General features: G+C 38.4%; 2 protein-coding genes across 4 annotated transcripts in view; both read left to right on the forward strand.

Annotated features, from left to right (window-relative positions):
- The first annotated feature begins 12,969 nt into the window (after positions 1 to 12,969).
- Positions 12,970 to 16,398, forward strand: RIPPLY2 (ripply transcriptional repressor 2). The gene is made up of 4 exons (XM_045542228.1): positions 12,970 to 13,046; positions 13,230 to 13,308; positions 13,631 to 13,695; positions 16,125 to 16,398. Exons 1-4 carry the CDS (start codon positions 12,970 to 12,972, stop codon positions 16,270 to 16,272), a joined length of 369 nt encoding a protein of 122 aa, XP_045398184.1. The 3' UTR covers positions 16,273 to 16,398.
- Positions 16,399 to 18,576: 2,178 nt separating this feature from the next.
- The window catches only part of LOC123633038 (cytochrome b5 reductase 4), an 80,953-nt gene continuing 75,368 nt past the window's right edge, over positions 18,577 to 24,161 (forward strand). Inside the window, exons 1-2 of one of the 3 annotated variants that reach the window (XM_045543961.1) lie at positions 18,577 to 18,813; positions 23,185 to 23,338. In XM_045543961.1, coding sequence (XP_045399917.1) covers positions 18,739 to 18,813; positions 23,185 to 23,338 — 229 coding nt within the window. In that variant the 5' untranslated portion in view covers positions 18,577 to 18,738. The remainder of the gene's footprint in view (positions 18,814 to 23,184; positions 23,339 to 24,161) is intronic. The other 2 variants (XR_006733529.1, XM_045543962.1) reach the window with 2 other exon arrangements.

Raw genomic sequence — 24,161 nt, forward strand, 5'->3', positions numbered from 1 at the left:
ACTGAAGGATCCACAGGGAGAAATATGTCCATCACCCATTGGTTGAGGGTGGCCCTAGACGGCAACAACTCCCCTGACTTCATGGCTTTGCTGGGAGCATGCTGAGTTTCCTTCTGTGGTGTGGGAACAGCCACCCCCCCGGCACACAACAGAAGATGCTCTGAGCATGCTGGAGGCAAGGTGCTGTCAGTGTGAAGCTATTTGAAGTGCACACAGTACTGTTTGCCAAAGCCAAGGCTGCAAACCTTGCCGAGGCTGACAGGATGTGAGGCAGCGCCCTACAGGTGTCTGACACACAGCCCCCTTCCTGTCAGCAACCTGATCTCTTTATGGGGAATTGTTCGGGGCAGAAATTCCTGGCTCTGATCTCCCATTTCTCAGAAGCTGAAACTCAGGGGGCCAGATCTGGCCTCTGCCTGACCTAAGCTCATCTTATTGGTGAGTGGACGATTCTAAGAGGCAGGCTGTACACACCTCAGAAGGTCCCTGGCAGGATCAAGTCCAGTTTCCCACAGTCGTGCACAACTTGATAACATCCTCTTGTAGCGGCTTAGACCAGGTAGAGGACATCTCCAGACCTCGAATCTTGAGAGCGTATAGCAAGGATAGGGGCAATTTGGTGATCTAGCTTATATAGTGATGGCCTCAGCAGTAGCATTCTGACCGGATTGTCCCTTTTAAGAGATAGTCTTTATTCCTTGTTTCCTGCACCAGCCTTTCTGAGTTTCCTTGTTCTTGTCATTCTCTAGCTTGAATCTTAGCCTCCTCTTGAGTCTATGAGCCTCACATATCCTCCCAATAGACTCCCTCTTCCTTAAGCTAGCCATGGCTACACTCTGACAGAACAATTACTGAACGAGATAGAAGACAGAGTTAGGAGCAACGCAGGGTGGAGAAGAGATACCATAATCCTTCCAAAACAATCAGGTTTGAACTCATCATGTGAATCTCTACTAATCTGTGTAACAAACCACTGGATTCAGCAACCAGTAGGTATTATGTGTATTATGTGTACATATGTGTATCGTGAGTATTAATGGCACATTTGTAAGTCGAGTTGTCTATAGAAATCAGCTCTGATACCATCTTGCTGGAATTAACATTGATTCAGCAAAAAAAAAAAAAAATCCCTCCAATTTCTGCCTCACCAGCTTATCAGTGAAAGTCTGATCAAAATAAGAGTATACGCATCTGATTTTATACTGACAGAGAGATTTTCTTGGTTCTGCTTCGATCCAATTTAACTTTAATGATATAATTAAGGAGATATCTAGAAATGTGGACTGAACACCTGCATTTATCTCAGTTTCCTCATAAACCCTACTTAAATGATGGTAAAGGCAAACAAAAAAGGCATACGTGCTCAAGGGCGAAGAGCAGAAGAATGGATGGAGGACCAGCTACTGACTCATCAGTCTGAAGAAAACTGACACCTAAACCAGCAGTGGGAGAAGGCAACAGCCAGAAACAAGCTGACTCATGCTGCAGAGCCCTGGTAAGGCTCAAGAATTGGAGGTTCCAGGCACTTTTGAAGATGAGAATGTGGGGAGGCTCTGAAAACAGAAATAGTTGAAAGTCTGTATCTGCAACACTTAGGCCCCCTTCCTTAGCACATGCACCAGGCAAATGCCCTTCCCCGACCACAGCTGAAGACTGGAAAGGTCAACCCTGGAAAGTTCTGGATTTGAGAACAACAGGCACAGCTGAGGTGTGGGTGAGGTACTGTACTGAAATGATAAGGGTATTAAATAGACCTATTACGAAGAAGTATCTTATACTCTGAAAACTTTAGATAGACTAAATAATCAGTTGCCATATAGGTTGCAGAACTTTTAATATGTAGGTATCTATTTCAATATAACCTTTCGTAGCTATCACTCATAGATACAACTTCAGGATCTCTTAGAAGTGAGACCAGACTTGCTTGTGCTAATCTGCTGCTCTGGGAACTGGATGAATCCACGATATGAACCCCAGCCCAGGAGAGGAGCCCTGCTCGCCACAGACCAGCAATACAGTTGTGCACTTCCAGGGCTTGGCTTTGGCCATTGATTATTTATAATACAGTGGGTATAGAGCACCGTCTCTGAAGTCGAGTTGCTAAAGTCCAAACTTTAGCTCTGTAGTTGTCTATCCCTAAGCAATCTTGGACAAGTTATTTAACTTCCCACTGCCTCAGTTTCTTTATCTAAAATAATTAAAAAAAAATTCTTCTGAATGTTTGATAGTATAATATGCCTACTACTTACTTCATTTTTTAAATTAAAAAAAACCCATCAAAATTATATTGTTTTCAAAGACATAATTTCAAGAGCTTCATTTACAAATGCCATGCATTGATTTATTCTTTTCCATGCCCATAGACTAAAATATCAAGCAGAATTCTGAAGGATAAGATTGGTGAATTTTTAAAAATCAAAATACTAAGCCCTAAAATGCCAACTAATGCATTTAGGAGGAATGATGGAGCTAGAAAGCCATCATTTTGAAAGCGTCATCACAGTAATAAGTTTAGGCAAGAAGCATCAATGAATGCCAAAACTAGTGGTAAAAGTTTAATGAGAAACAGGGTATTTATATGGTCTTAAAGTATCCTCCCATAACTACTTATTAATTACAAAGGGAAAGTAACTTCCCAGTGGAGAAACCTGGCAGACACAACCTTAAGCACATGAATAAAATTAATATCACAATAATAAGTCAAAGCCACATCGTGTGCCACCTGTTAGAGTGCACTGAAAAAGATACAGTGTTGCCACTGAGTTGTTCCTCCCAAATTTGCATAACCTGAATTAATCATCAGAAACATCACATACACTTAAATTGTGGAATATTCTACAAAGTAATTGGTCAATATTCTTAAAAATGCTAAGATTATAAAAGACAAAGAAAGGCTGAGGACCTATCACAGATTAAAGGAGACTAAAGACCATACAAACTACATTCAATGCATAATGCTGGATTAGATCCCGGTCCAGGAAAAGAAAGAAGGTACAAAAGACATTACTGGGGCAATTGGTGACAGTTGAATATTGACTGAGGATTACATAATAGTCATCATATCGATGTAGATTTTCTGATTTTGTCAGTTGTGCTGTGGTTATGAAAGAGATTGTCCTTGATTTTAGTATGTACACACTGAAGTATTTAGGGGTAAAGGGACATGTCTGCAACTTATTCTCAAAGAGTTGAGAAAAAATATGTGTGTGGGGGGGGTAGAGACAGAACAATAAAACAAAAAGGAATAAATGTTTAACAATTGGTAAATCTAGGTAAAAGTCATATAAGAATCTTCATAGTAGATCGATTTATCGTATCATTTCATATTTCCAACCTTAGAGAAACGTTGCTTTCAAACCATGCCCAGTGCTATCAGCAAAGGCAAGATGGTGCCAGGCTCCCAGACTCCACGGAATCTGGAAGTATGAAGGCAGGGAATCAACTACTTTAAGAATTATTCTTCTGATAAAATTTCTTGCAAGTAGTTTTAAGCAGTATCTACTACAGAACAGTGTGGCAGAATCTGCTAGTTGCCACATCAATATTCATCCTTCCATTCCTTTTTGGTAACTTTGTTACCCCCTGATTCTAGGCAGGAACAAGGTTTGCTCACAAGAAAGGCTATATTTCCCACTTCCCTTGTAGCTAAATGTGGCTATGTTGCTAAATTCTGACCAAAGAGACTAAAAAGAAAAGTTATATGGCAACTTCCAAGATGCCTTCTTAAAAGATATCAGGCACAGGTCCTTTTACCCTTCTTCTTTGTCTCTTTTGATGATAAAACACAAATCAACATTACTTTTCAAAGTCTTGTCAGTGTAGTCTGACTATGTTATCTTAGATCAATGGTTTGAGCAGTATGCAGGACTCCTGGGGAATTTCTAGAATGCAGTTAAATGGTACACAAAATCCTTCCTTTTGCAAAGACATCTGATTGAGACTGGATTTTCTCTATATATTTCAACGAAGACAACATATTGTAACAGATTGAATGCAGAGAAGACGTGAGAATCCAGTTGTCTTACATTAAGCCAGAATTTACAGAGATTTGCCAAAGAAATAAGTTTTTAAAAATACAGTAATTTAAGAAATAAATATAAATTTATGTTAATATGCAATAGGTAATTGTCATTTCAAAGGAATTAGTATGTATATATTACTTAAAATTTTCTCAGTTTTAATTTTGAATATAGTAAATACTGACAGACACAATCCACATAAACCCAAGGTCTTTGGGATCTTCAATTTTTATTTTAACTTGTTGTTTTGAAATAATTACCTTCAGTAATTTTAAGAGTTTAAATGGTTCCCAAGACCAAAATGTTTGAGAACCACTGTCCTAGACAACACCTTGCTTGGTAAGTTTCAGCTTAATCTTTCGTAGGAGAGAACTACTAAATGACATTTTCTCTGTGACTATTTTAAGGATTAATGAGATAATGATAACAACTTGTATTTATGTACACAAAGAGCATGGCATTGTAAAAACTCATCTCATTGCTGTGAAGGATAGTTTGACCTATCTATACTGAAACACCACATCAACTGCATATTTGGATTACAGGAGAGTATGTTCCTTTAATCTACTGAATCATACTTGAGAATAAAGTTATTCATTGAATAAGGATACACATAGCTGCAAATAACTAAAACTCACCTAAAAGGGGCAAAAGTTGAAATAAGCAAATTTATATTCTCATATAACAAGTCCAGAGATTGGATATTTCCATAGATGGCTATTCCATAGGCTCAATGGCATCAGAATTATTTCCAGGATTTTTACATCCTTCCAATATGCTAGTTTCAGCATCTTGGCACATGTAAACTGGATCCCCTCATAAGCTTCAAATCCTGACATAAAAAAATAAATACAAGGTGGGGAGGTAGAACATGGAGGAATAGAATGTTTCTTCCCATGCTTTCTTTTAGACAGTAAGACTTTTCCCGGAAGCACCTTGCCACCCTAACACTGACTCCTTTTCAAGTACCATTGGTTAGAATTGGATCACATGACTACTTAAACCAATCATTGGCAAGGAAAATGAAGTTATCATGATTGGCTGAGACTAATCAGGATTCTCTCTTTGTGGTTGAGGAAGGACTCAGTTTTTCCAAAAGCACTTTATTTCTTGATATTTGCACAAAATTGGGCTTCTTTTAACAAGAATGAGGGTGGGAGTGGGGAATAGCTATAGAATAGGCAACCAATAAGGCCTCATGGCTGTAACTAAGATTATCATACGATAATAGATAAAATTCAGAGAAGTTTTATAAAGATCATACTTGCCTATTTTTCTTCTGTCAGTTAATCAGTGGTCATGGAGAACTTAGTAAATGCCTAACAGAATTAAAGATTTGTAGTCTTGTTTTCTTAAATCTTCATTGATAATTCATTCATAGTTGATAGTTTTCGATAAATCTATAAATTTCATTCAATAATAACAAACATTCAGTTCTACTCAATCTCATACTACTATATTTTTGTGTCCTTACTGAAATTATCATGCACTTGTCATTGCTGATTTATTATAGTATCTTACATTTTAAACTTAACACTTTTGGTTAAAATTTGGCTATTCCATTAAACTGGGAGTCATTTACATATTTAAAGAATATAAATTTCAGTTTATAATCAAAGTAATTCTCTAGTCTCAGTAATTAATAAAAGTCAGAAACAAATACAGACATATATTATCCAATATGGCCTTCTTTCTCTGGAACAACCCACACACCAGCTGTCTGGTCTCCTATTAATAGTACGAGCCAACCAGGGCAGAGAGATACTTTCTGCTATAATTTTACTATGGCAGGAATAATTTTTGGATGATTTAGGAAATGGTCCTCTGTCATTTTTCCTTCAGGTTTCAGCTTAAATGTCATCTCTTCAGAGGCCTTTCCTGACCACGCTGTTTGAAAGAGACCTCTTCCAATTACATTTTATTAAATCACTCCTCTAATTCTGTCTACACAATTAGAACTCTTGCAAATCTGTAATTATCTCCTTCATGCATTTATTCATTTTCTGTCTCCCACCTAGAATGTAAGAACTGTGAGTGCTGGAAAACATGTTGGTCTTATTCTGTACTGTATGCTCAGAGCTTAACCCAGTGCTTGGCTCATGTAATAGCTGATCGATAAATATTTGTTAAGTGAATCTACTTTTCTTTCCTGAATCACCTCTCATTGAAACATTTTATGTTACATTCTGAAGTAAAATTTTAAAATAAATCTTGGTGTGTGTCATATTTTGTCCAATGATGTTTAATGATACAGGATATGAAATTCACATAATTAGTGAACATTTCACATAAAGTGTCAAATGTGGCAAAACATGGTAAAATATAGTTTATAATGGGACAGACATCTATTTATGTGGGACGGATACTTTTTTACATACTGTATTTTTATTTTACATAATTTATTAGGTATGAGAAATTAACCTATTTGGGGTTTATAGAAGCTTAAAAATGTCTAGATCTGAAGCCATCAAGAACCCACAATAGTTTATTTGTTCAAAGCTGAACTGCAAATATTTTGTGTCTTCAATATACTTTGAATTAGAACCCTCTCATGAACTCTCCTTGTGGTTTTATTAATACACATCCAGTTGTAACTATAATATGAAGCATGAAATATTTTAGGCCCTTAAATATTTTATTAAATACTTGACTACATTAAATACTTTATTGTCATTATTAACCAAATAAGAAAATTATATGAGAAGCACATTGAAATCTGGCTGTTTTCAATGGAGATATTCCCATGTATGAGTGTGATTAGCACAGACTTGCTAAATCTCTCCCTGAGCCATCTGTGAGCACCTTCTTAGTTTAAAACAACACACGCCAGCTCTGCTCAGTTCTAAGTCAGTTTTTACCACAACTGTTATCTTTATCTTAAACCTGGGAATATTCTCAAATGCCTGAAGCCTGGAAATGCCACCTTTCACTAAGGATCTTATCTTTAAGCTGAAAAAAGATTTCAATTAGATCAACTGTCTCAAATGAGATTTTATTGGCATAAAATATTGACCACGAAAGTTCCAATCCATTTGCAAGGAAAAAACTAGAGTATTTTTGGCTTACTGGTGAGTTTAGAACATATTCATGTGTTTAACCTACTAAGAATCCAAAATGAAATTCCTAGTCACTTGAGCTTACTTGCTTGCTCTTTAGTTCAGTCTCAACTGAGAGTGATGCAAATGTTCCTTTTATAGCAGCTTCAGTGTGAGGTCCCGGGTTTTGGCAAGTCAGCAATAGGGAAGGCTTTCCTGACAAAGACCTGACAGTAAATGACTGTACCTCCTAGTTTGGAGGCTGAGGTCCTTACTGCAAATCCAGTGCAATCTTTTCTAAAGGACTTACTCTGATCACCATGAATCAGAGCATCCAAGTGCAGTGTCCAAAAGACTGCACTGCAGCAAAACTATCTAGTACTGCCCAGAGAGCAGTGTATTCTTTAAAACAAATTCTAAGGCTGTAAGAGACGTTATAACTCACTTTCCCTACCAAAGATACATGTTTTTGAAACCTGCAAATCAGAAACATTTAAAGTAGGATTGCTTTTAACTGTGGTGTTTAGTGCTTCAAGCCCAGACTGAGTACGGTTAAGAATCAATCCTTTAATGTCATATCTAAGGTTTTTATATTGAACTACACTTTGCACATCATAAAGTTCACCTGTTTTAACTGTACAAGTTAATGACATTTAGTACATTTACAGAATTGTGCAACCATCATCACAATCTAATTTTAGAGCATTTCCACCACCCTCTAAAAAATCGCCCATACACATTATGTTTGGAGTTCTGTATTTAATTTTTTACAACTTTTCTGCATGAAATCCTAATCACATAATTGAAATAGAATACAAAGACATTAACACACTTGACTGCGTTGGCATTCAGACGCAAATCAATAATTTAACTAGAAAGGAGCACATTTTAGATGTACAAGTTTTTTTAAAAAAGGAATCTAGCTAATTAGGCAGGTGTTACAGTTTTCCTTAAATAATATAGATAAAATCACAAATAAGAGGGGATGTGTACAAACTGAGACTAACCTTCCTCTTGTTACAAGCAAAGCTGGCATTATTCAGGAGGCACATGGTGGCAACAGCAGCTGTGAGTCATTATATTCCTCTCATTTCTTCACACTTCTGTTTTTCACCTTGGTTTCTAAGTGCTGAATAAGTCATATCCTAGCTGAGGTCATCAAAAAGGGTGGGGCAACACCCATCATCTTCAAAATGGGAGCCTAGTTCAAGCTCCAATTTTTCTTTTTGTCAGGTTCAAATTTTTCTTTTCATTGGTTACTGTTTCCTGGATAATGTAGAAGCTCATATCCGGTTTTTAATTGTAGTCTTGATTTCTTCCTTCTTCCTTCTCGGGGACCGTCACCTAGCACCTTCTCTCCAGGGTATACTTCCTTTCTCACATTTTATAGTCATGCAAACATTCGAAGATTTTTTTTAAAAAACCATGTTAGACACAAATGTACCAAGTATAAGGTGAATTTATAATACTTTCTCTTAGTCAAATATAAAGCTTGGTGGCTTAGATGTCTTTTAGAATGTAGCTCCACGAAAATATAGGAGTTTGTTTTGTTCACTGACATATCCCAAGCTCCTAGACTAGCTCCTGGCACACAGTAGGTGTTCAGTAAATACTCTTTGAATAAATGGAATTTTAAAATATTTTTAGTCCTAACAGATTATGTAGGTTGGCCCACCCCATTGGTGCGTTATGAAAAGTGGGTTGTTATGTTATATAAAGTACATATTTTAAATGCACTAGTGGAACTCAGTATCAAATTCTAAAATAAATCTAAATTGTAACATGAATAAGTTATGCCTCAGATTGTATTATTTTATCATTCTGTAATTCTTTATATTTATTTCATAAGACTTTATATTCTCATACTCCATAAAGCTTACTTAAGAGGTACGTATTTCTGTTCTAAAATAATAAATATAATATCCCTGAAAATTGTACTGATGGTTCTCTTCTTCTGGAACAGCTTAAAATTATTATTTTCCTTCATGATTCAGTTAGGAAATCCCATGTTTGATGGAAATGATAAACTATGCAAAAAACAAAAACAAAAAGAAAAATAGCATTTTAGTCTTGCCCACACTGGAAGTCAGCTTCTAGATGGGTATAAACAGATGGTATAAATGGAATAAGTGTATAAATGGTAAGTTTAAGACCTATTTCCAATAATCCATATTTCTATTTCTCAGTTTACCTAAATTCGATCAAGTATAAATCTTGCCATATTTTTATGAATTGGTTGTCCCTTTTTTCCTTACAGTAATACATTTTTTCACAATTTTAAGTCAACTGATATTTTCTCATCATCACACTATATCCCATCTTCCCCACCCCAGAGCTAGTTACTTGATTAAGCCTTTTTCTTGGGTGTTCCCAGACCTGGATTATGACCATCACTGATTCACATACTCCAGCCTCATGAAGATCCTCCCCAGGGCTATTGGTTTCATTTCTTCCTTTCTCCTTGGGGATAATGAACCATCATCCAGCCGTCTCTCCCCAGAAGCCTCTCCTCTCCTCACGTGATGAACATACTTTTGTCTCTTGCACCCTTAAAAAAAAACCCTTTACTGACCCAACATCCCCTCCTCTTTTTCCCTCTGTAAAGGGTAGCCTCAACTCACTGTTTTCCTTTCTTCCCCTCTAATCTACAACTCAACTTGCTGTAAAAAAAAACTTATGTCCCCAGACAGTCAAATGATGTTGTTCTAAAGTCACTTTAGAACTCCTTAATTGCCAAATCTAATTAACACTTGTGCTTGCCTTATTTGACCCCTTGCTAGCACTTACTGCCTTGGATCTCTCCTGCCTTGCTGGAATTCTTTCATTCCAAGTTTCCCGCTATACCTGCTCCACCGATGCGCCTTCTGTTACCTTCACCACTCCTTCACAGTGACTTTGTATCTTTCATATCCCCTCACCTTACAATCAATCAGATGTTGATCTCTAGACCTATGTCCTTGGTCCTATTCTCAAGCTACAAAATTTCCCTGGGAAAACTAATCAATTCCTATTGTTTTAATTACCACTTCTTTGCTGATAACTACCACATTTTAGTCTTTAGCCTTAAACTCTCCACTGAACTATAGACCTCTTATCTTTGGCTGTCTCTTGGATCTCTTCTCCACCTACATGTTACTAAGCCTTCTCAAATCTATTAGATCACTTATGGGTTCTTTGTCTTAGGTGACTGCATTTTAAATGTAGGAAGGAAGGTGAACTGAATATTCAGTAGCCAGAAGGGCAGATTCTGGTACTCTTACATGCTGTTTATTTCTGTTACTCCTCTTTTCAGGTACACGGTAGAATAGCACTTTCTTGCTCCTTTGAAATTGGGTATGTCATGTGACTTGTTTTGGCCAGTGAAATGGTGTCACTTCTAGGCAGAAACCTCTGAAAACTGGCACACAAATAATTTTATTACTTTCCCCCTGTTATGACAACTGGCAACATTTCAGAAGTAAGAGCTCCATCAGCTTGCATCCTTAAGTGAAGATGATGTGGAATAAATCTCCAGCCAACAACCAAAAATGGACATATAGCACGAGTGAGAAATAAACCTTTGCTATGTTAAGCCTGGGGGATTTTGGAGTTATCTGTTACTGCCATATAGCCCAGCCCATCCTGACTGACTCAAGATCCACAACCAAATTTATTATTTTTTTTCCTGTGCACCATTAACAGAATAAAACAACATAAAGGTATCTCACCCACTGCTAATCCTATATTCCCTGTTTTCTTTATCTTTGAGTCATCACCATGTACTCAATCAGACTGGCAACCTGAGAGCATATCTGGACTCCATCTTCATGTCAACCCACATTTTATGACTCAGGTAGTTTTATAAATTCTATTTCCTAAGTATCCTTCAAATTGATCCTTTCATCTCCATTTTTAGTGTACATCTTCTTCTTCTCTCTTGCCTAGACTATTACAGTGACCTTTTAAACGGACTCTTTGTCTCCACTATCAGTATTGCCTAAATCTGTCTTCCATATGGCTGCCAGAGTGATTTTTACAAAATGCAAACTTTGACCATTGTACTCTCCAGCTTAAAATCTATTCTGTGCTTATGGAATAAAGTCAAAATGTCTCCGCATAGCGTACTAGGCTCTTAAGAGTCCAAGTCCTTTCTATCTCTTCAGCCACATCTCTTCTCCAGTGATATCCTCATCCTTTTCCTCCCACCCTTTCAACACACAGTACTATGCTTTGATCCTTGTAAAAATCTCAATTTAGACTTCATTTACTCTATGAAGGTTTTACTGGTTGTCCCAAACAGACCTCTTAAGTACCTCCCTTTTGTTACTTCTCTGCCTAAAATGTGCTTTTGCTATTGAATGTGTCATTTTTAGAAAATCTTTGCTTATGTGGCCATTGTAATGGCCATAGATTATAATGGTTATAACCGTGGGGACAAAAGGAGTATCTTATTCACCGTATCTGGAAAGTATAGTACTTAGCACATTACAGACACCTCAAAAAGGTGTTTATGGAATAGAAATGATAAGCCATTTTATCAGATAGCTTAACATCTGTTAAGGGCTTATATTTTTTAAATAGCTTAAAATCTGTTGAGGGCTTACTCTGTGTCAGGCAGCTTTATTTTTATTTAGCCTAACAGTAACTCTAGGGCATTGAGACACGCATTAGGTATCTATCCTTACTGATTTCATTATCAGAAGCAAACCAAATCTCACCTTCTTGGCAGGTAGATCATTACAGGCCCTCAGATACTAATTAGATGGATTATTTTCCTATGCAGTAACTGAATGAATAGCAGAGACACTATAGTTTACACTCAAGGTTTTTATCTACAACTTTTAAGAGAAAGTTCAGGTCTCTTATTAAAAACATTCTGAAAAAAATTCTAACATCTGTATATCATCTTTCCTTTGAAGCATAATACTTTTTACCAAGTTTAGTGGACCTCTGTAGATATGTGAGGGGTAACTCAAATAAGAGAAACAGGGGCACAGAGAGATTGACTTCACTTTTCTCCTTTCATGTTTTCAAGATTTCATTATTATTCCATTCACAATCCCAAATGAATTTTCTAATTATCATTAAGTGACCAAATACTAAGTAGTGACAGAGCTGTATAGATGAACTCAAGACTTCTTGTAGCAAGGATACTGATAAAATGTTGAAGAAATCACAAAGATATGAGAAGATACTATAGAGTTATATGCCCATATCACATGATTCCAGTCTGGCCTTCTTGGCCAGAAACGGTCAACCTTTTATAACTCACCTCTTGTTGCCAATAATTTTCTATTATCTCAAATAACAATACGTAGATGTACGAACTTAGTTTATCAATGCATTAAAAAAAAAAACACCACCCCGACATTCCGTTCTTATGGAGTCCATTAATTTGTCCATTTTTAAAAAATTGTTCCAGAATGAGGAATTAAGTCCCTCCCTTTTTCATTTTAGTCCTCATCCCAGCTTTTAGAACAAGGGATGCAGTCAGTTGCATTTGCCAAAGCCCAAGCCGTGAGACTCGGGCGAGTGAAGCAATTACCCAGCCACTTGGCCCTTTTGCAGAAATACACAAAACGTGTAGAATCGCTTAATTTTATCCCCTCTTGGCCTTTTCACGTGGAAACTGGCTGCTCGGGCGAATGTTGTTTTTCACCGCAGCCATGTGTCGAAGGGCGATTAACACTAGCTCGACAAAACCCCGTCCTCGGCCATTTGGGAGTTGCACGCGTTCGCACCCCGAGTTCAGCCCGGTGCGCCTTCACGCGCAGCCGTTTTGTTTATGCGGCTGGCAGGGGAGAGAAGGGCGGAGAGGGAGCGAACCTCGCGACCTGCCGCAGGCCGGGAGGGCTATATAAAGCTCGGGTCCCGGGCCTGGAGGAAAGGGCCAGGATTGCCCGCGAGCCGGCAGCAGCCGCCGTCCCCACTGCGTTATGGAGAGCGCGGGGAGCGGAGGGGGCCAGCGCGCCGCCCCCTTGGGCCCGGCACGGCGCGGGGGCGCGGACTCCGGGTAGGCTCCTGGCGCGGCTCTGCGCCTCACCCCCTCCTCCCGCGTCCTTCCAGCCCGCGCCTCCCCAGCTCCTCCCCTCGGCTCTCCAACCCCCGACACCGTGGTGCCAGCGCTTGGCTTTGGGAGATTCTCCCGGGTCTGGGCTCACGTCCCTCTGCGCGCCTTGTGCTCCCCATCCCGCAGATCCGCAGGCTTCTGGAGACCCTGGGTTGACGCCCGAGGCAAGAAAGAGGAAGCGGCGCCGCACCACGCCGCGGAGGCGGTGAGTGAGCCGCGCGTGGCGGGCTGCGCTTCGCAGGGGTGCAGAGATGCAGAGGATCAAGGGCCGGGGGCGCGGGGCCCAAGGGACACATGCATCCCTCCTGCCCCTCGCTTAAGATCGCGCCTGCTAGTGGTCCTAACGGTGCTGACCCGGCGGACGTGTCCCTCGGAGCGACTGGGCCACAGGAATCCGGCCGGGAGCCAGGCTGCTGAGAGCCCTGGGGTCACATTCGCTGCAGGCAGGAGGAACGCTGGGTCCTGCACGTTTCCACTTTCTGGAAAGAGGTGGGTGGTAACTGCGATTCATCTCCTTTCGTCCCCAGATGCCTGATGGCCCTGGAATGACCGAAGCCTCAGGAAAGCTGTCCCAATACAGACACCCAGTCAGGTGAGTGATGGGCCTCACCAAAGGTCTCCCACCCCTCCAGCCCTAGGGAGGAGCCAGGGCACTGCACAGCCCCGATCAGCAGTTGGTCCTGCAGTTTCTCTCTCGAAAAATCTTCAAGGTTATTTTACCTTCCCACTCGCAGAGTTCCGTTACTCATCGATTTGAAAAATGTAGGAGCTCACGCTTTCACCTAAAAGAAATGTTAATCAGTACATACTCAGTAAATGCTTAAGGAATATATTACGAAGAGGGAAAGTGGATGGTATATGAAAAGAATGGTAACATCTTGTGCCTGCAAAACAGTTTTTGTTTTTTTTTAATCCAAGGGTCCAAATGAAATTGACTTCACATCAGGCGTAGTGTGTATGTTTAGATTAATAGCTACAGTTTTACAGCAAATCAAGCTTGGTATATAAGAGAAAATGGAAATATAATAAAAATATAATAAAAATCCTAAAGATTACTAAGGATAATTGTAAAAGGGGTCAAAAGTTATTTAACATCACAGTAAGGAGCTAATTTACTATTCCAGCCACAGAAAGTCAGCCTCTCTGTAAAATTCTTCGTAGCTTTTATTCAGGTGAAAGGTTAATAATTCTGCAGTTTTCCTGCTTCAGAGAGCTATTAAATGAAGAGCTATATGATGTTTGTAAAGTGTGTATGTGTTTATCAATAGCACACAGTAGTCAATATATGTTGATTAATTTCCTACCATGTGCTAGCACTAGTGAAGGACTCAGGAAAAAATAATCACAGCACATGGCAAGGGTTGTATAGGAGTTTAGTTTGGTCAGCTTTACAATATGGACAGGGTATGAAGTGCCACTCTGTCAGGGGAGAGGGAAGGTGTTGGGGGAGTGTGCATGGTAGGTTGTGGTTATCTGGCTGAGTCTTGAAGTTAGCCACATGAATGGAAGGTGGGAGAGGAGGGGCAGAAGAAACAACATAGGAAAAGAGATGCAGGATCATGGAACAGTATGGCTCCTTCTGAGCTCCTTCTGGGAGCTCTAAGGAACTAGAATTTATGTGTGTGAAGCTGTGGTCATTCCAGGAGGATCGCCAGCGGCCAGATCTCAAAGACCTTTGAGTTTTATACTGATTCTGCATGTAGTGTTGGGAGTCCATGGGCTTTGTTCTGTAGGTGACATTGAGGATTACTTAAATGATTTTAATGAGAAGAGTGGTGTGATCAGATTTATGTATCAGAAAAATCACTAAGGAAATGTTATATAGTCCTACTTGGAACATGAAAAGTGAAATTGGAAGCTTTGAAATTTTTCAGGTAAGAAATGATGAAGAGTCATTCTAAGACATTAGAAGTGAGGATGGGACTGGCTGAACTTGGGGAATACTTAGGTGACAAGATAGATTAGGCTTTATGATGTATTGAATATGATAGATGAAGCAGAGGTAAAAAGCCAGAATGGCTCCCATGTTTGTGTCTGGTGACCAGGTGAATACTGTACTAAAAGAATTGAAATTAGGGCTTAATATAGATTTGGGGAGCAAGATAATGAGTCCAATTTTCCATTTATCATATTTAATATGCCTATGGGGCATCCAAATAGAAATATACAGTAGAGAGTTTCATATATAAGTCAGGGGGCCGGAGTCAAGATCTTAAGTGGAAATACAGACTTGAGAGTCTATAGAAATGAAGGGTTGGGGAAATCCTGACAGTGAGTCAAGTCATCCTAGTGGGTGTAGAGGGGAGAGCTGATCATTTTCAATGAAGCCCTGGGGGAAGGCCGGCATCTAACCAGTACACATCTAAGAGAAGTCCTCAAAGGAGACTGAGAAGAATCGAATTTAGTTGAGTGGGGAGAGGGGAGGGAGATGGGATCAAGGTTGGCTCAGAAGTAGCCTTTCTATGCCTCACGTTGTGAACGCATAGACAAATCTTAAATTTTTTTTTTTTGGTAATTTTCTGAGCTTACAATGGTTACATCTATAACTACAAAGTGAGTTTTAAGCAAGATGGTAGGTGGCTTTCACCTTTGTGTAAGGTGCATAATATTTTGTCATTTTTACAAAGTTGGCTATCATCAGAATTTTTAATGTTGTGGTAGAATTCATTTTTCCAAAGGAATCTGGAAACTGGAATTTTAAGAATAAATATATCCATAATGCTAAAGAAACTTAAATATTGATCTTACACTTACACAGGGTTTAGTGTGAATTTTTTTGATCCATTCTAAAGCTTGGATAAAAGATTTAAAATAATCAACCTGGTATTGATACTTTGGCAAGTAGACTTGATGAAAGCTGTTGCATTTTTAAACTCTCTATCTCAAGACTATGTCTAAATGCATAAATCAATTGTTAAATATATGGATCTCTTGAAATTTGACCATTTCATGAGTGTAAGGATTCTGAATGTTAAACAAACAAAAAACAAAAACCCATATTATGTTGTCTGCTTCTTTCAGACTATTTTGGCCAAAATCAAAGTGTTATGATTACTTATATCAGGAAGGAGAGGCTCTTCTGAAAAATTTTCCAATTCAAGCCACAATTTCATTTTATGAAGATTCTGATAGCGAAGATGAAATTGAGGAGCTGACCTGTGAAAATTAATGTGATTAGTTACTTTTAATGACATTTGAAGCTTATAGCATTTAAATTTAGTATGTAAATGTATCATAATCCTTTTAAACTAATTTATTTGTATATAAATTATTAATAAAATGAAATATTTTGTAATTACTATGGTAGTTTGGCCTTTTTTATCCCTACACTAGAACTAAATGTTAGCATTTAAAATAGGTTCCATTTACAAATGTCTTCATTGTATTATTAATATTAGGACTTACAAAGGCTGATTTTATTCTCTTCATTAAATTAAGAATTTATCTTTAGTTATGATTTTGCAAAGAATGACAATATTTAATTTTCTAGACTGAATCTTGTAACATGTGCTATTTCCTTCTGATCCCAATTGGATGTTGTAGTTACAGATTAATATTATCATATTAGATAATGAAGAAAATCCCCTTATGTTACCAAGCACCCATTTATTATTATGAGTTTGCTAGCAGATGGTGAAAAACCCATTAAATCATTAGCTATAATTGAGAAAGGGTATCAATCTTAGGGCTCTTAAATTTTAGGAGTTTTAAATAAATGATGAATAAACTAACTTTCACTTTAATACTCCTCTGTTGTCCTTAAATCCAGTAGTAAAATACCATGGGTGTTTAATACTCACTGTACTACATTAAGGGATCTCTAGAATTAAAACAAAATGTTTAAATGAAAGTGATTTACATGAATTTTAAAAAAGTGGAGCCAAAAGGCCAGAATTTGATAGTATTTTCCATTTCTGCCCAAAGGGGAGCTAAGAAATTTGGCAGATATGGAATGTTTTTCAATATTACTTATTTTCTTTTGCTCTAGTTTCCTGCTCTTCATATTCTTATGTAAAATTTTTTTCATAGAAAGTGAATTAATTTTCAGTGATGAGTTTTTCTTATGTAGACTCATAGAAGAATACATTATCATTTAATGAGAGAGAAAACAGGAGTCATTTGCAAGGTCAAGGTAATGTAGTAAACGATGGTCATACTGTTCTTTTAGCTCAAATACAATCTTCTCACAATAAACATTTCAATTGCAAATAAAAATATCCTATAATATTTCAGAGTGATAGTGGGTAGAGGGGAAGATCAGAGCTGGTTACCTAGCTGGAAATGCTTCCTAGTTGAATGGCTACATATATTCACACACTTTTTCTTCTAACATAAAAGGTACTAAAAACCTAACTTTGATTTTCAGGCACTTTATGAACCAGGTAATTAAGTAGAGCAAGTTCAAACCATGACAACGTGTTTAGAGTTAGGAAAAGTTAATAATACAAGGAGGTTGGGGAGGGTGATTTAGAATTATGTTTTTTTTTTCCTGAAAACTTTCTCCCTTTATCAAATTCTACTGTAAGGATCTGTGTGTTCCCCAAGGGACATGTAAAAAAAAAAAATTTCAGCAGTTTGCCAATCTGGACCTTGAGCATTAGGGACTGGTATTTATCTGAACAGTGTTTGTACTTATCTCATTAATATGTTGGAATATTACAAAGGGCCACTGACATTTATTGAGTGCCTACCATTAACCAGATACTGTACTATGTAGTTTACATATTACTATTTAATCCTTACTAAAACCTAAGCTCATTATGCAGTTAGGGAAAATGAGACTTTGAGAGATACCAAACTAACTTGCATAAGACAGCTCAGTCATTAATTTGTCTGACTCTTAAATGTAGCCGTTCAACACCACAGTTGGGGGTGAGCTGCATCAGTACACAATTCCTTGTACCTTCCAGGAAGACAGGAAGTTATACGAGGAGGAAGAATTTTTGAGTGGATGAATAGAACAGAAAGAGGCTTTTCTAACTCTCTTAGTAAAGGAGACTTTACTAAAAGGAGTCTTTTACTCATTCGTCAGTAATCAGCGAGGGTGCTTAAAGGTGAATTTTCTTCTTACCCCTCAGTAGTGGCTGTTGGCATTTGATACTTTCACTCTTAAAAGTGAGAAGCTCTCTTTCCTATACAGTCTAGTGCTTTACAGGAAAGAATTTCAGAGAAGCCAAAATGCTTTAATAGTGTTATTTTATTCTATATATCAAGTAGTGTGATGGTACTGCTTAGCAAGGGATAGACATTGGTGTTCTGGGTTAACAGGATTCTTCAAGAATTTATTCTCAGATTTGGTCAGCACTAGGGCTAGTGAACAGCTTCACTCCGATCTTTCCATGAAATAGCTGTCACCTCCGTCCAGTGCTGAAGTTCGGGACGCATGACTAACTGAGCATGCGCACTTTCCTAGGTCCCGCCCCAGCCGGCGCTCTCTGCGCCTGGTTGGCTCCGCCCTCCGCGGACGTGCTGCGTCAGGACGCGCCTCACCCGCGGCGACCCCGGAAGTGGGTCGGGGGCTTGGCCTCTGCCCGGCCCCGGAGCCGGAGCGGGAGGCGCTAGCTGAGAGGGGTCTAGACGAGCGAGCCCGTCCGGCGGCGGACCTCAGGCAGGGCCTGCGCCAAAGGGGTTCAGGATGCTGAACCTCCCTTCCCAGTCTTTCCCGGCCCCCAGCTCTCAGCAGCGCGTCGCCTCCGGGGGGCGTAGCAAGGTAAGCGGGTGATACCGTCAGCCTAGCCTAGCGCTCGCCTCCCGCCGGCGGTTTTAGCTCTGGCACGCTGTTCTCTCTTTCCGCTCCCACCTCTTGTGCCTCTCTCTAGCTTTCATTTCTTCCTGCCCTTGCTGGCGACCTCTTTCTGATCCCACGCTGTCCCTCGTCCTCGAACTCTTCTAACCTCCCTCCCTCTCTCTAGTCCCTGTTTCCCATTTCTTTATCCTCCTTTATCCCACTCTGTCAGTTCCCTTCCTCCAAGTTCTTTCCGCCAATTAAATTCAAATCTGTATGACAGGGCCAGGCATTGTGCTTGCTGTATTATAGGTACTCAGTATTGGCTTCCTTCCCTCAACCTATCCTCTCTGTTCTTTTGTTCTTCACTGTCCGAAGGAGTTGTGAGTGATGTGGGTTCCCTCGCAGAACGGAAAGGCTTGGCAGTGGCGACAGTGACCATCTGTGCAAGGGTGGGGACTTCTGGAGCTAGGGGAGATTGGAGAAGGTCCCAACAGGTTTACAGACGCTTCTCTCCAAGTCATACTGCCTTTCTTCCTTCCTCTGGCACCTTATTGTTTCATCACTGCCTTCTCTACTAGTATCACTTGCTGACTTTGAAGCTGATATTATAAAACTCTTGAGTTTTTTTTGAGCACAGTTACTGTTAGCAACAGGTGGAATACTGTAAGAATGTATTTTATATTTGCAAAATTTAATACAAATTGTGTCCTGTGTTCCTTTCAACATGAATGTTGCTTGCTTCCTCATTCTGTAATCTCATCTTCATATTTTGTTTTTGAGCCTTCCACCTACTTGGGCCACTCTTTCTTCTTTTCATTTCCGGACTCTTGAGTCTTAGCATCATTTGGGTCCTCCACCGAGTTTTTTATTTTTCTCCATTTAGATCTGGAGTTCTGATCCAACATGAGAATATGGGTTCAGGAATCTGTAGCTTTCATTAGCTTTTCAGAGATCTGTAACCCCAATTATAATAATAATAGCTGAGATATATTAAGTGCTTACTGATAACTAAAGTGCTTTACGTGTATTGACTCATTTAATCTTCACAATGATCCTGTGAAATGGGTACTTTTATTATCTACATATCACAGAAAAGGAAACTGATTAAGAAGTGTTGCCTTAGGTCATATAGGTTTGTAATGTGGTTCTGTGAAATTTCATTTATGAATAGGTATATCTTTCCAGTCATCCAATTGTGTGTCTTCTCTCTGGTATCTGACCTCGTTTTTTAAGCTAAATACTTTACTGAATAGTATAGCCTTTCCAGAGAGAATCTCTGAATTAGAATATGAGTTGTTGCCCTTCTCTGTTAATACTACCAGCTATGTTCTCAGCATCCATTCAAAGGAGAAAATATAGAGACAGAGGCACAAAATCGCACAGGTGGTGATGGCAAAGGTGAGTCTTTGATCTAAAAAGAGAACAAAGTGCCGTTATCGTGCAATTCAAAGAAAAACTCAGACTTCATTCATTTATTTCTCCTTTGTGAAACAAGATAATTTTGAACATGTTAGAAACTGAGTCAGGATTGGGTGAAATGGGTAGAGGTTGGGAAAATAGAACCTAGTTGGAAAGGTTGTGTATTATATAGCAGGTCCTTGCATAGTGTCATTTTGTGCTAACGTTGATGAGAAAAAAAATTAATTCCTGCCTGAGGCCACTGTTTTTGTGGAGTTTGCACGTTCTCCCCATGTCTGTGTGCGTTTTCTGTGGGTACTTTAGTTTTCTCTTACATCCAGAAGATGTGTGTAATAGGTTAACTGCTGTGTCAAAATTGCCCCAGTCTGAGTGAGAATGTGTATATGTGTGTGTGTGCTTGTGCACGGGCTGCGATGAAGTGGAGTCATGTCCAGGGTTGCTTCCTGCCTTCTGCCCTGAGCTGGGGGATAGGCTCCAGCCACGCATGATCCTGAATTGGAATAATGGGGTAAATAATTATCTTACTTGTTTTTATTACTCTTAAAGGTATGTATAGCTCACATTTATTTCAATTTTAACTTTAGAAGTATTCTGGTCTTTATTTAGAGTTTGGTAATGTTTTTGTGACCAGAAATATGCTCTAGGAACTTAATTCCTGTTTATAGCAATTAGTCTGTGGTAAAATTGATTCACTTAAAGTCTCAGTTTCCAAGAACCTATGGATTACATTATGTGAGGACTTACTGTAATTGTTCAAAAGCATAGACTTTGAAGTCAGAAAGACCCAGATTCTTTTCCCAAATCTACCACTTAATCTCTTTGAGTCTGTTTCCTCAGGTGTTAACATACCCATTTTACAATATTGGTCACAGGATTAAATGAGATAATGTTTCTCTTAGCACAGCCTTGGTAAGTACTCAGTAAATGCTACTTGCCCTGAGGCTTTTATTCAAACCTCACAGATTTGTATGCATTCAGTCTGTGATAGCTATTATTATTTCTACTCACACTGGTAAATAAATATTGAGAACCTGCCCCATACTGAAGATGTGGTCTTTGATTTCAAGGAGTTTAGTCTCATAGGCTGCACAGACAAGTAAACACTGTTATAATGTCATAAGTACTACCACATGGTGTTATGACCACAAAGGCATTGGGGTCATGGAAGTGGAGGAAATAATGTTGGAGTTAGGGGCGAAGTTGATCTAGGCAGAGAAGCAGCACCACTGTGAGCAAGTGCTTGAATACAATCAAGGAATCAAAGAATCAGTTCCCATTTGGCTAAGTCATATAATGGGAAGGAGCAAAAGTTACAATGGAGAGCTAAACTGTGACCAGATTGTGAAGACATGGTAAACCACTAGGGAATTTAGAGTCATTATTATAAAGTAATTTGGGGAGCCGCTGAGGGAGGGAGGGCCGAGATTTCCAAAAGATTAACTATTCTGTGGATTAAGGAATGGAGAGAGACCAGCCATTTTGTTTTGGCATGGGAAAGATCATTTTCTCACACTTTACTTCATTTATTGAGACCGAGAGACCTACTTTCAGTGATGGTCGAATGGGGCATTGTAGATTGGTAGGATGGAATGTAAAATTGGAAAGGCACCACAGACCTATTAACTTGGTTACCTTGGGGGTAAATAGATGCATAAAATAAGCATTCAGGAAAGTGAGATGTATAAACTTTTTTGAGTGTGCCTGCTTTTGCATTAAGCATTCTTCTGGTACTATCTTACAAACTAGTTAGACAAGTTTAGACAGTTCTGTAGAAACGTCTTGAAAAATTTCCACTGTGTTGTCTTAACTTGTTAAAATGCTAATAATACCTCTTATCTAAAAGCCTTGAAAATGTATTTTGTGAAACAAAACAAAATAAAACCCCCACACATCCTGTTATTAAATTTTCTGGCCAGGGATTGGCAAATTTTTTCTGCAAAGGGCCAGATAGTAAATATTAGTATTTTAGACTTTCAGTGCTTCATAAGGTTTCAGGCTCTTTACCACCACTTGTGGAAACTATTCTTAGCTCAAAGGCTATGTAGAAATAGGTGCAAGCCATAGTTTGCCAACTTCACTACAGTGTTACAGTTTTATTATTTTCCACTATTTGATAAACTTTATTTCTCAGTGGATTGTTAGAAAACAGATTGCTGGCTAATGATTTCTCATGTTCTGTTTATATTAACAGTTCAGAAAATCAAGTCTTATCTTTTCTTCTGTCAAATCTCTTTTGATTTTTAAGGTGAAGAAATTTCAGTTCAAATTGGTGACTATAATGTATTAGTAACAGAGCCAGGACCAGAACTTGTTTTTTGGTTTTTGGTTTAATACTATTCCTATTATACAGTTGGCCCTCCATAGCTGTGGGTTCTGAATCTTTGGATTCAACCAACAGCAGATGGAAAATATTTGAAAAAAAAAAAAAAAACAAACAAATAACAATACAACAATAAAAAAATACAAATAAAAAACCAATACAGTTTAACAACTGTTTACATAGCATTTATATTGTGTTAGATATTATAAGTAATCTACAGGTGATTTAAAACATATGGGAGGATGTACATTGGTTCTATGCAAATACTATGCCATTTTATTTCAGGGATTTGAGCATGTGTGGATTTTGGTATACTGAGGGATGACTACTGTGATAGCATTGTGATAAAAATTTGTGTGACAGAATTTCTAAGCCCAACCTTGTAGCCCAGGTATTTTAAATATTGTTCTATTTATAATTCAAATATGGCAAAAACAATTTTGACAGCCTCCTAAAGCTGTAAGAGGATTTGTAGAATTATTAGATTTGAATTTTATTATCTTTTTAAATGGGATTAAGAGTAATGAAGTAGCTTGAAGACAAGCAGCAGGAAGGAGAATGGAAAGTAAGTAATTTGAAGAAGCCAATTTGATTCTTCCCTTTTTCTTTTTTAGGTACCTTTGAAACAGGGCAGAAGTCTTATGGATTGGATTCGACTGACCAAAAGTGGAAAGGATTTAACAGGATTAAAAGGCAGGTTAATTGAAGTAACTGAAGAAGAGCTGAAAAAACACAACAGAAAAGATGATTGTTGGATATGCATAAGAGGTAGGTGATATTTATTAAATATTTCAAAAAATTTCACCTAGGCATTCTAGTCATAATGCTGTATAACTCCATAGTCATGTTATTTGGTGATATGATTCATAATTAGATAGCAAAAATAGGCCTTGTACTGGATAATAAATTATAATATAATTCTGATTTGGAACAGTACGTCTTCCTTAAGTAACCATTACATTCTGATACAGGAAATAGTGAACTTCTGAAATGAAAATTTTTTTCTGGTATCCTAGTACTGCATTCCCTTTGAAAGGAAGCAAGTGTTTGCCAGGCAATGTAGTGCAGTAAAGTTACTCAGTAATACCCAGTTTATATAGAGTAACTTTCTACCTCAGTACCTTGTAACAGAATTCTGTTGGAAAAAATGTCTCTGAGAATCCAGAGTAAACCTAAAAGTCCTGCATTAAAACCATAAGTTCAGTTCTCATAACAATTTTTTGTTATGTATGTTTTCAGCAGTATTAGTTACCTGATATTTTTGAGCTTATGGTAAATGAGAAGCTCCAAATTAGAGACTGATGTGTTGGGGGAGGTGTGCAGGCATATAAGAGAGTAGCTGATAGAACCAGACCTCATGGTAGCAAACAACCTGACATCTAGGAGAGCAGCAATTATAATAAAATGAAAGACGTTGAACTGTAAATGAGCCTCCATACTGATCTTCTTGAGTCATCTGGATGTGTTTAAATATGTCTGTTATCATCTGTTTAAAGAGGAAGGGAAATGTATCATTTTTGCTCTTACCACAGTTGTAATTTTATCATTGTATGATTTTGATTTGTTGTCAGTGATCCTGATTACACTATAG

This window comes from Lemur catta, chromosome 2 (genome assembly GCF_020740605.2).
Source record: "Lemur catta isolate mLemCat1 chromosome 2, mLemCat1.pri, whole genome shotgun sequence".
NCBI classification, from domain to species: domain Eukaryota; kingdom Metazoa; phylum Chordata; class Mammalia; order Primates; family Lemuridae; genus Lemur; species Lemur catta.